The following is a 12,871-nucleotide window of genomic DNA, read 5'->3' on the forward strand; positions in this document are numbered from 1 at the left end:
TCGGAAGATAAGCGGATTCAGCGAGGCGGGCTCCGCACAGAATGCAGAGGGGACGTCTTGCCGTATTTTGCAGATGAGTTGCGTGGTGTTGCGGTTGTTCCGCTGAAGCGGCGCGCGTTCGGCTCTGCCCACTGCTCACGCTGCAGTGATTGCGCATGCTGCTGGGGTCCTGGGGGCCTGGGGTGTGTTGCCCTTGGCCTTGATGTGTTACAGAGAGTGCAGAAAGCCCTGCTTCATAAGCACTTCCCCCACCTCTGAGCACAGACCCCCGACATGCAGATTAATTACTGCTGACATGGTGTAAATGGTGATCAGAGCTTCGGTACGGCAGGGGCATGTGTGTTTACGTGTGTGTGTGTCTGTATGTGTGTGTACTTGTGTATTTGTGTGTGTGTATGTGTGTACTTGTGTAGTTGTGTGTGTGTATGTGTGTGTCTGTGTATGTGCATGTGCTTGTGTAGTTTGTGTGTGTATGTGGGCATGTATGTGAGCAACTCTGTGTATGTGTATGCGTGCATGTGTGTTTGAGGTATGATAGACGGCTAGAGCAAATTAATTACATCAACTGAAGTGAATTGACCGTAATCAAATTGGATGTAAAGTAAAAACCGAAACAGCTCTTTTTACTTCAGTCCATGTTCCAGATTAGCAGGGGTTCCGGGTTTTACTCCGTTATCTGGCTAACTCAGTAATCCTGCTTTGTGGAACAGACCCCTGGAGTAGTATAATGTATTGAAGCCTCACAAAGCTGGGAATTTAAGGGTTACAACAACAGCAAGCAGGTGACACCTTCCCGAAAAAAACTGCCTTGGAATAATGCCTAAGTAATGGGCCTCAGAAGTCGTGTCGTCATTCCCTTTGGAAATATTTATGGTTCGTCAGCATTTTCTAGACTTCCGGATTTAAAAATCCAACAATCTATGGGAGAAATGAATATGGGTTTTTGGAATCCTTTAAAATACTTTGTCATTTGGACGTTTGTTTGTATCTGGAAAAAAAGAATGCTTTTCATCCAATTTTTATAGTAAAAAAAAAAAAGCGAATTGCTATGGCTAAGTTGTTAGCAACTCATAGCGCAATAACAGCATCACACATAGGGCTGTATCTGCCTGTATTTCCAGTCACCATTCACGCGTGTTGCCAATGGCTATTACTCGTTTGTGTAATGAATGTTTTTTTTTGTTTTTTTTTACTTAATACGGTTATATATATCACTGTAAGCGCCTTTCTTCTTTTTATAGTTGGCGTTCTCATTAGTAATTCCTTAAGTTATTTGCATTGTTTATTTAAATTTCTTTGCTGGCTAATGGTAACATTGACTAGCCTGGGAACCCTTCTCACAGAACTGCACATTGTGACACATAGAACATGTGCTGTGCTGCTAGATTTGGCTAACAAAATAATTATTTTGGTTGGAAAGCGACATCGGGATTCAGTGGACCCAGTGCCGCATAAGAGAGAAATGAGTCTGGGTAAAAACGTCAAAATATTAAAGGCAATCTTAAATCACAGACTGTGACAGAAACAGTTATGTGAAAAGGCCATTCATTTTTCCCATAGGGAAATTGTGCTTTGATTCGGAAATCCATATATGGGCAACGGTTTTGCTCTGGGTTACATCAGACATCCAATGCCTGTACTCACAGTGCTTCTATTATGTCTTTTATGTCTTTTGACAATACTTTGGTTCATTCTCCTTAGAGGAGAGGATGATGTGCTATTTCTAAATAAATTATTTATTTTTCTTCATGACAATAGAACAAATGATCTCTTGACAAAACCTTTATTGTGCACAGCGATTTCATTTTACTGCTCCTCTGCAAGACGTTGTTCTCATGATTCAGTGTATGCAATATTATATCTCCAAAAATAGCAGAAATCTTCAGTGTCTGCTGTTCTCTGCTGTGCTCTAGATTCCTTTTTTTAGACATGCTGTAATGCAACACCACCAAGGAAAGCTCTCAGGTCTTGAAAATCCTAATGAGTGAGATTTCACTAATTTTTGAAAGTGATGCAGTGTTAGCCAGGGCATTTTAATTTACAGCACTGAAATAACTGCACTGAACTGAGAGATTTTCTGAAGTTCGAAACTAAAAAAGTGGGGGTGTGAAAAGTGTGTGTGTGTGTGTGTGTGTGTGTGTGTGTGTGTGTGTGTGCGTGTGTGTGTGTGCGTGTGTGCGTGCGTGCGTGCGTGCATGCGTGTGTTGGGTGTGTTGCTATCCACCTCCTTCTAATGGACCGAAAGGTAATGATGAAAATAATAATTATTTCATAAAACAGTCTGTTCTTTTGGCTGCCTGGTGGTAGCACATTCAAAGGGTTTGTGTCAAAACTTCTTTGTCTAGAATTTTAAACATTTTTTTCAAAGGTTATCTGATGCCTTTTTCAGCTATTGTTGTGATCATTTATGTAGTATAGAATTCTCCGTCCTGATGCTATTTTGCTAACATTTGCTAACATAGTCAAGATTTTCTTTCCCGCAGTTTGTGGGGGAAGCAAAATGTTGGTAATTGGCTTCTCAGTGCAGAGTACTTTCATGTACTTTTTAATAAAGAGTCACTGTTTTTATATCTTGTGTGCATATGTCAAAGAATGGCTGTACAAAGGGACATCAGCAGGTTGCCCGGAAAGGGGGAATTGATTTGAGGTACAGTAATTGGGCAGTCGAGCATTTCAATTGAGAACAAACGTAACAGCTTCTGAAGTGCAAATGTTAGGGGCCGTTGGTTTAAAAAAAAAAAACGTATTTTGATGTATTATTAAGGTAGAACACAAACCCTTTAACTGTCGGCCACACCACTAAAAGTAATGAAGGATATGTTTTGAAGGAAAGCTCTTGTTCTGGTCTTTGCAGAGTCCATAAATATTGCAGGCGCATACTCTTGGTCCCACGGTGACTCTTAAAACCACTTTCATGTGTACCTGTGGACCAACCTGCCTTATGGAGAAGCAGCAGAGAGAAGAACTTTAAAGGGATGAACTTCACAATATTTCCACATACGTTTTTATTTTATTATTCACTGTCAGTCATCTGAACAGGGTTATTTTAATGGCCCTCTGCATAGGTTTATTTATCTTTCTAGGCAGTTCAGTTGAATTGAGTTTCATATTCAATGGGTTTGGACAGTATTTGTTTGCCATTGAAGGTTTGGAATATTGGCAGGTCGCTAATTGGTAAATGGTTGGCATTTATATAGCGCCTTTATCCAAAGCGCTGTACAATTGATGCTTCTCATTCACCCATTCATACACACACTCACGCTCACACTCACACCAACGACGATGGGCTGCCATGCAAGGCACCGACCAGCTCGTCAGGAGCATTTGGGGGTTAGGTGTCTTGCTCAGGGACACTTCGACACAGCCCGGGCGGGGGATCAGACCGGCAACCCTCCGACTACCAGACGACTGCTCTTACTGCCTGAGCCATGTCGCCCCAGTAAATTCAAATATAATAATATCATAAGAACAATATAATACAATCAAGATAATAAAAAAATGACAGTTGCAGTATTCTTCGTTGTTTAATGGATTGATGAGAGGAGCTATTATTGAAATGAGAAACTGAATCATTCATTGTTCAGTTGAATCACAAAATACTCATTTTGCCTTTCTCATCCAGTCTGGGAATTATTATTATTATTAGTTTATATAGTATCAAACTATTATGTTACTATATTATTATTATATAACTACATTCACAATCAGGACCAGGTTATGATTCTCCAAACCAAATATCATGTGAACCAACCAAATACTTAATAATTTTTTACTTAATTGAATTCAATTTTGCTCTTTTGACTCTAAGAAAGACATCATAGAAGTCCTTGCTCAGTGTGTTTTACAAATGTTAGAAATGTATGATTTGTTCAAGAATATATACATTGTTTATATTACATTGTGGATACATTAAATTTTTCGGTTTTCAGTCGAGTCTTAATCATGTCATTGTATAAAATCACCAGTTCTGTAAACCTAACAAACAAAAAAAGCCACAAATAAATGAATAAATTCATAATGCGAAAATGTGTAAATATTTGTGCTGCTTCACTGTGCACGGGTCTGCAGTGTGGAACAAATAGGGGCGAGAAGTACGTCTCTTCTCCAGTGTACAAAGCACAGGAATACTTCAGCTCCAGTTGATGGAAAGCACAGTGCCCTGTGAGGGCCTGGGTCTTGTTCTGTAGAGCACATGAGACTCCCACATAGCACTCTTTACCCGGGCTCACAATGCCCGCGGGGTCGGAAGGGTCAACATCTGGTATAGATTGGGCGGGAAGTTCTCTCTGGAGAGCCACTCGAGTCTCTATGGTACTGTGAGGGTTGTTGGGTTGGATTATTTCATTATTTATTCTTTATCAGCGATCACTTCAGCATCGCTACATAAACATTTGCTAGCACAAAAACACGTAACGCTTAACAGGCACTCGCATAAGAGGAGAACATCTGTTAGTACGAACACACACACACACAATAACACACAGAAAAGTAGTCACAATGCAGCAAAACAGTCAAAACGTGCAGCGTTCCTGCCGGAATTTGGATTGGTCTGGGAGTGTTTTTGCCCACATTACTTTCCCAGCGCTAATCACCTTTGTTCAAGATATCGAGACCTTAGAATTCTATGGTTCTGACTGACATTTTGGACAAAAATGAATTAGTGTTTATAAATATGATATTATATGATGTTTATGGGACACTAAAGATATAAGGTTTACCCAAAAATACTGTTTAAAAGTATTAAAAAATGCAACATTTAAATGGTCCTATCTGTTTGGAGCCCATTCACTTTGGAATCTTTGAAGCTCAATATCTCAGAAACTCTCAGAACGCAGATAGAACCTTGTAATCCGAAGGTCACAATATTATGACAGCAGTGTTTGTGGTTCTGCTTGCATGTGTTCAGCTTTTTTTACATTAATGGCATTTGGCAGACGCTCTTATCCAGAGCGAAATACAGTTGATTAGGCTAAGCAGGAGACAATCCTCCCCCCGGAGCAATGCAGGGTTAAGGGCCTTGCTCCAGGGCCTTTATTTTTATTTGTGGACGATTCAACAATTTTTGTATCACACAAAGACAAAATATATAGGAAATTTTAGATAGAGTCAAGACCTGAAATAGGCTGTTACTGCACCTAGGCAAGACCGAATCTATATTACTGGGTACTAAAATTAGGTTTGAGAAAACATTATTATAACTTGTTGTAACTACAGGAGGGGTAACAATTACATCTCAGCCTTCGGTCAAGTATCTTGGCTGTATCCTAGATGGGACTCTAGGAGGCGCCTCCATGGCTCTAAAAGTTCTGGGCAAAATAAATGCCAGAACTAGGTTTTTAGCCTGGAAGACCACACTGTCAAACAAAGATTGCCTAAAAAATTTAGCCTCATGTTTCATTCAGTGCCACTTTGACTATGCCATCAGTTCCTGGTATTGGAGTCTCAACAAAGCCCTGAAACAGAAACGTCAGGTAGCACAGAATAAAGTAATCAGAGTAGTCCTGGGCCTTAACCACAGAAGCCACATGGGGAAGGCTCAGTTTATACAACTCCAGTGGTTACCAGTCGAGGTCAGAGCCAGACAGCTCTAACTCACTGTGGTCCACAGGATCCTAAACAGTAGAGTCCCAAATTATTTTAACAATTATTTTAAGAAAATAGCACATGGACACAACGCTAGTGTGGGAAATGTAACCCTCCACAAGCACAGGACAGAGGAGGAGCATCTTTTATCTATGCTGGTGCTGTGGAGTGGAGCAAACTGCCTCTCTCCATAAAAGGTTTTTTTTTAAAACAAGGATCAGGAAACTGTTATTTAGCGACCTTTATGTATAAGCTATGTGTCCGATGATGTAATATGATGTGTGGATGCATTTCTATCTCTTCGGTTCCACCGAGAACTCATGACTCATTACTATTGTACTTGTATTACTGTATTATTGCACTCGTATTTTATAGTATAATTGCTCATTGCTCAAAGCACTGTAAACAGATGCCTATCTCCACTTGGACTCTTGGTACAGCAGGGACAACAATGGAAATAAGTCTGGGACTTTTTGTTTTATCCCTGACAATGCAGACACATACTGTATGTTCTTTTTTCAAATCAAATCAAAATCAAAACGGCTGTGCCGATCTCATTGTGGCTATACCAGGTTGATCGAAGCACCGACCTTGTGAGTCCCAGTCATATACCTTAACCACTACGCTACAAGCCGCCATAAGTATTTTCGGTCAACTGCTGTGAAGGTCAAGGTGTGTTACTTCTACGAGATCAATCAAATACACTCATTTCTGAATTATTTGCTTCTTCAATTCTTCCTCCATTGCTCGCAGTCTCATCTCTTCAAACTTCCTGTCCAGACTTAAAACCCCTGCATGAAAAAGTGGAAATCATTTTAAACTGAACATGTCTATACAGCCAATTGACAGTAGAATCGTTTTACTGAATAAACATTAGTAGATCACAGTAGTAATGGGTGAAAAGTACTGTTCAGTGTTGAACATACAGTATTTACTTATATCATAGTATTACCACACATCTTTTTGCCCTAATTATGTTTCTTGTGTACGTTTAGAATTCTTAGGTTGTGAAAGCCCATATCACATATGAAGCACATTTGTAAATATTTTAGCTGAGTTGAAAGCTCTCGCCTGGGAAACATCCCTGTGATTCTTTGCCTCTTTGATTCTGAGCAGAGGGATTTTGGTTCTCATCACTGAGCAGAGTAAGCAATAAAGACTAGGGCACTGTTTATGGGTATGCAGTCTTCTGACAGAGTATGCTAAAAGACAATATTATTTTTAGTATGGGGAAGGGTAGGGGGTCTGGGGAAAGGGTAGGGGGTCTGGGGGAAGGGTAGGGGGTCTGGGGGAAGGGTAGCAGCCCTGGGGGAAGGGTAGGGGGTTTGGGGAAAGGGTAGGGGGTCTGGGGGAAGGGTAGGGGGTCTGGTGAAAGGGTAGGGGGTCTGGGGGAAGGGTAGCAGCCCTGGGGAAAGGGTAGGGGGTCTGGAGGAAGGGTAGCGGGCCTGGGGGAAGGGTAGGGGGTCTGGGGGAAAGGGTAGGGGGTCTGGGGGAAGGGTAAGGGGTCTGGGGGAAGGGTAGCGGGTCTGGGGGAAGGGTAGGGGGTCTGGGGGATGGGTAGCGGGCCTGGGGGAAGGGTAGCAGGCCTGGGGGAAGGGTAGGGGGTCTGGGGGAAGGGTAGCAGCCCTGGGGGAAGGGTAGGGGGTCTGGGGGAAGGGTAGGGGGTCTGGGGGAAGGGTAGCAGCCCTGGGGGAAGGGTAGGGAGTCTGGGGGAAGGGTAGCAGCCCTGGGGGAAGGGTAGGGGGTCTGGGGGAAGGGTAGCAGCCCTGGGGGAAGGGTAGGGGGTCTGGGGGAAGGGTAGCGGGTCTGGGGGAAGGGTAGTGGAGCAGCCCCTGCCGGCACTCCTGGGATGGCTCTCTCTAACAGAGCAGCATCGCTATTTAAAGAGCACATCCGGCACTCCTAAAATAAATAAATAAATAAATAAATACATGCGTAAAGGAACATTTCCCAGAGCCGCTATTTCTGAGGAACAGCGGTCGCGGTGCTGATTAACATGCATGGCTTCCCAGCTCTGAGGACAAGAGTTGGCACGGCTCAATTTGTACCTCTCTCCCTTTCCAATTTCAGACCAGTTAACCAGATGGCCATCCATTCTCTTGTTCCAGACAGTGCTGTCCCTTTTTTTTTGGGCCCTAGCACAGGGGTGCACAACTCCGGTCCTGGAGGGCTGTTCTGCGTGTTGGTTTTTGTTCCATCCAATTACTTTCATTTTAGTCTTGTGACAGCTCTATAGATTACACTGGTTCACTCCTGTACTGGATCACAGTGAAATCTTTAGGATACACCTGCAGTCTGTGACTGTAGCTGGTGCTAATACAAATGGCCACGATGCAGTATGAGTGAGCTAATTAATTGTTAAGAACAGAAGTTGCCACAAAATCCTGAAATGGTTCTGCCCTTGCTGTGCACCCTTGCCCTAGCAGTAGTCAGACCCCAGTAGTCTCCCCCCTGTGTTGGTCTTTGACCCCTGATCTCTCGCTCTTCTCCCACAGGAGATAGCAGGAACTTGGAACGCCACTGGAGCCCAGACCCAATGGGTTTGGGCCCTTTTGAGCGTAACCGCAGACCGGCCCGCGGTGGTGAAGTTGCGTGTTTGTATAAGATCTGATAACCACATAAACCCGGCTTTTTTCGGTGACTGATTGGCTACCCCTCACCCCCTCTCTTCCTCCATTAGAGAGCTTATTAGTCACTTGTTTAGATTAGGGCCTTAAAAAAGCCCTCGTCCTGCGTCTGAAGAGACGCCTCCTCCTCGAAGCCCCTCGGAGCCGCTAACCGATTGGCTGGGGCGGCCTGGGAATTTTTTGGAATGACCCACGACAAATTTTTCACTCCCTCCCCCGTAAAAGCTTCTCCATTTTCCTGTTTTTCCCCGTCTGGGATTTATTAGACTCCCTAATTTTTGTGAGCGCTGTAGATCACTGTGAGACTTCACCGACGCTGGGCTTTTCTGACACTTCTGTTGGACGACGTACTCCCACTGAGCATTTAAGTAGCCTCAGAGATATAGTTCCCCAAGCAGCCGCTGATGATAAATCAATGCATCGCATTGGGCGAACAGCACCCAGTAGGGCGGTAGTGGCTCCCAACGTCCACAGGACTCGTGTCTTGAAAGTGTGCGTCAAAGGTGTCAAAAAAGACAGATCCTCCCAAGTGGAGTGTAGATTGTGCACTTTTATTTGTGTTGAATGCATGATGAAAACTGTACACATCGGCAGCTGCTTGGATGATGTGCAGAATTAATTATGTTTCTGTAATTTTTTGTATGTGTTTTTTTTCCCCAAGACAGAAGTGGCAGCCAATTTTCACATAGACGGTCTCGTGCTGTTACATGTTGTTGATGCATTCTGTATTCAAATGGAAATGACTTTTTATGTCAAGTTATCATTAAATAACAGTCCCGACATGGAACCTTAATGGGGGAATACACTCTCATAGTAGCAAGGCATATTCATACATAATTCACATAGTTTTTGAATAAATAATGTGATTTTGAGCATTTGTTTATGCATTTTACAATTAAGAAGAAAGGCCGCACATACATAAGTAGTTGCACAACAGTTCATTAAAAGTAAATATAAGCAGAAATTGAACAATTTTGTGCAACAAATTATACATTTGTATAAATTATGTCTATATAACATATCAGTGTTTGATATTGCTTTTCCAACAATAATAAATGACCGTAGCAACATAATTTATGCTTCCTTTAATAACTCATTTTTTCTCTAATATTAAGTTTATTTTTGCTTTGGAATACCCCACCATATATGGGGACCTGTCTAATCACTGAAAAGTGTTTTGTTTCAGAAGAGTACAAACTCTATCCCGGGGGACTGCTGGGTGGCTTACGCTAACTTTGGCTTATTTTATCCATTTGTCTGCTTGGGAAAGCTATATATAAAGTTAATAGCGCTATTATTATTTACAGACGGCTATTTTCCAGTGTGTGGAAGAACCCCACTGTGTTGCACGGGATTCAGACGGTGCCAGTGCCAACTGCAGCCAACATCCCTGCAGGATGACGTATAATCGGCTGTAACAATGGCCAGGGAGGGTGGGGGGGATGCAAAGGGGCCACAGTAGCTCAGGCGGTAAGAGCAGTCGTCTGGAAGTCAGAGGGTTGCCGGTTCGATTCCGCCCTGTGTCGAAGTGTCACCTAACCCCCAATCGCTCCTGACGAGCTGGTTGGTGCATTGCACGGCAGTCAATCGCCTTTGGTATGTGAATGGGTGAATGGGTGAATGAGAAACATCAATTGTACAGCGTTATATAAATGCAGACATTTTCAGTTGACAGGGGTTATAGTCTCTCAAGGTATCTTGCTCAGTAGCGCCCACTGCTGGTCAGTCAGGTACCTGCAGCATTGAGTGTTCATATTCATAGTCGCATCACATCTGTCATCTTCACTGTCTGCCTTTGTTTAATTTGTTTTTGGATTGCATGCCCTTGTTGTCTCAGAGTACACTGTGTTCCTTTTTTTTTTAGGATTGAACAACTATTTATAGTTACCCCTCCAGAAAGAAATCCCTCCTGGGTGTTCATCCCAGGGCTGTGCTGTGGGGATGGTTTTATTCACAAGGCGCTGTGGATGTGGTTGTGCAGGCATCCCTCCCCCCCTTCCTTACCCCTCTCTATTCCCTCGCTCCGATCTGAGAGCGGAGAAATGCACACGGTTCACCGCCATCGTACGCGCTCTCCAGGGCTCACATTTTTTCCCTTTATTTATTTGTTTATTTATTTTTCGCTAAAACATTTGAACCCGGAAAAACGAATTCCGCAAATTTTCTCACGATGGGAAGCTCCCCTGATTCTTCGTATACTGTCTATATCTGCGTTGGAAGGACTGAGGTCATCGTTAGAGATGAACGATGTGCATTATGCAAATTCCCACGATATTCTCGCTGGAGGTGGGGTGAAATTAGGCTTCCCTCTCACAGCCTTTTAAGGCTACAGTTTGGTGGGTCATTTGGCTGTTTAGAGATTTGAACTTTTAAATACTTGGCATTGCCAACCAGTCAACTGTCAAACTAAGCCTTTGTTCTTCAGTCCCCTTGATTGGTGATGGCAGATTTTTATTTGTCTCAGATGTATTATTTTTTCTTTGAAGGGTCGTATATAAGTGGTTTGGTCTCTAACCTCAAATAGGCTAATGAAGTTATGTCAACATTGATGCAGGAAGTGACATTATCATGACATAGCAAGTGAAATTACATAAGAATCTTGTCATTTCACTTTGTATGTCATGGTAATGTCACTTGCTGCATCAATATTAAAATAATGGTAAATGGTTGGCATTTACATAGTGGGGGTGGCACGGATGGTGCAGTGGGTAGCACTGCCGCCTCACAGCAAGGAGGTCCTGGGTTTGAATCCCCGTCGGCCGGGGCCTCTCTGTGTGGAGTTTGCATGTTCTCCCCGTGTCTGTGTGGGTTTCCTCCGGGTACTCCGGTTTCCTCCCACAGTCCAAAGACATGCAGGTTAGGCTGATTGGAGAGTATAAATTGCCCGTAGGTATGTGTGTGTGAGTTAATGGTGTGTGTGCCCTGCGATGGACTGGCGACCTGTCCAGGGTGTATTCCTGCCTCTCACCCAATGTATGCTGGGATAGGCTCCAGCCCCCCTGCGACCCTGTTCAGGATAAGTGGGTTAGGATAATGAATGAATGAATGAATTTATATAGCACCTTTATCCAAAGCGGCCTGAGCCAATGTCGCCCCATAACACACCATCAGCCTATTTCTGGTTGATATAAGCCCTTATGAATGCTTATGAATGTGCTTTGTAGTTTTTGTAAAGGTGTTATATAGCTCTTCACCCCATACACAGGATTGGGAGGAAGTCATCACCTTTCATAGCGCCACTGCATGGTTGGAGCAGGATTTCAGCATCTAAATCTGGATTGAGTATCTCAAAGCAGCCAAGTCAACATTCTCTTTTGCAACTTGGAAGGGAGTTTCCCCGGGCAAACATCATAAATTATGAAGATTTATTCATAAATCTGCTCAGAAATGTCCCCGTCTTAGGCTACAGAGGAGATTGGTTACTAATTGCCCTCCAACCTGCGGGAACTTTTACAAGGAAAACATTCTTAAACAAACTTCAAGAAGATCATAAAAGTAATGTGTGTGCTCTCTAATGTTCCCATCAGTACCTTTAATTAAAAAATGTTTTTCGTAACAGAACCGCACCTTTAATTAAAGGAAGATGCCACGATATCCGGCACCATGCAGGGGTCTGTGTAAAGTGACCTATGACTAACACAAAAAACATTGAGTCAACCTGGTGTGCCGCATATTCCCCACTCCCGTTTCACAGCTTCAGAATTTGCAGTGTGCTGTTTTACAGTGGCATTGTGCGTCTTGTGGGTTTGCCTTTATTCACTGGGCATGAAGGCTTAGGTTATGTTACCTGCCTGCATCATACAGTACATTGTACTGGGCCACGAGTGTGTCCTTCGATGACAAAACTAGAGCACAGAATGATAGACAGAGGTGTGATGAAACAGTCTTCGACACGTCGTGGCTGAACTGGAGACGTGCTAGGGCCCTTGTTCAGTGTTTTTAAACTGATACGGAAACCTTGGAGGGATATAAAAATGCAGAGCCCCCAAGCTCGGCTGTTTTCGCACACAAGTCTGGAATCCCACCGGTCTTTAAACCGCCCGGGCGACCCCCAGCTCCCCGCCTCCCACCCTTCTTTCCACTGACCGACCCCCCGCTTCCTGTTGTATTTTTGGGAGGCTCTCTGGGGTCGTGAGAAGGGAGCAGGTCGTCCCGTGCGGACGGGGCGCAGAGGCGGGCTGCGGAGTCACGTGCCCCAGTGGCGGCTCCACTTCCTGCGCGGTGCGGGCGAGAGGCGGCGGCGGCTCTGAGTCATCTTCACGAGCGAGGAGTATCCGCCAAATTCAGCTCGTCCGCTATCCCCCAGAAACACAAAGACTCTTCCCAACAAGTTCATTTTGCCCACTGTATGATTTCACGGCTTCTTGAGATATTTTCAGTCCAATAGTGACCTTTACAGATCTGGAAATGCAACAATACAGTCTGTGTCTTCATCACATTACTTATGAGATTAGCGTCTCGCAATCAAAGACCTTCTTTTCTCCAAAACATTTATTTCAGTGTGGATCAAGGGCATTTTTTAGCCACACCCTTCAATGCCTGAATATCTGGATTCTGGCAACTAAAAACAGAACGCACAGATATTGAAACAATCTTAAATCAAAATATTAACCAACCCCCATCCCCTACCCAGTTTATGTGTGTATACAAACATAACAAAA

At 43.6% G+C, this 12,871-nt stretch overlaps 1 protein-coding gene across 1 annotated transcript; it reads right to left on the reverse strand.

Annotated features, from left to right (window-relative positions):
- Window positions 1-6,804: 6,804 nt before the first annotated feature.
- Window positions 6,805-12,465, reverse strand: LOC133123410 (uncharacterized). Its single transcript, XM_061233874.1, has 3 exons — window positions 12,405-12,465; window positions 10,215-10,238; window positions 6,805-7,349 (listed from the first exon to the last, which is right to left on the reverse strand). The coding sequence occupies exons 1-3, from the start codon at window positions 12,463-12,465 to the stop codon at window positions 6,805-6,807; spliced, it is 630 nt and encodes a 209-aa protein (XP_061089858.1).
- Between the last annotated feature and the right edge of the window lie 406 nt (window positions 12,466-12,871).

This window comes from Conger conger, chromosome 3, assembly GCF_963514075.1.
Source record: "Conger conger chromosome 3, fConCon1.1, whole genome shotgun sequence".
Classification (NCBI taxonomy): domain Eukaryota; kingdom Metazoa; phylum Chordata; class Actinopteri; order Anguilliformes; family Congridae; genus Conger; species Conger conger.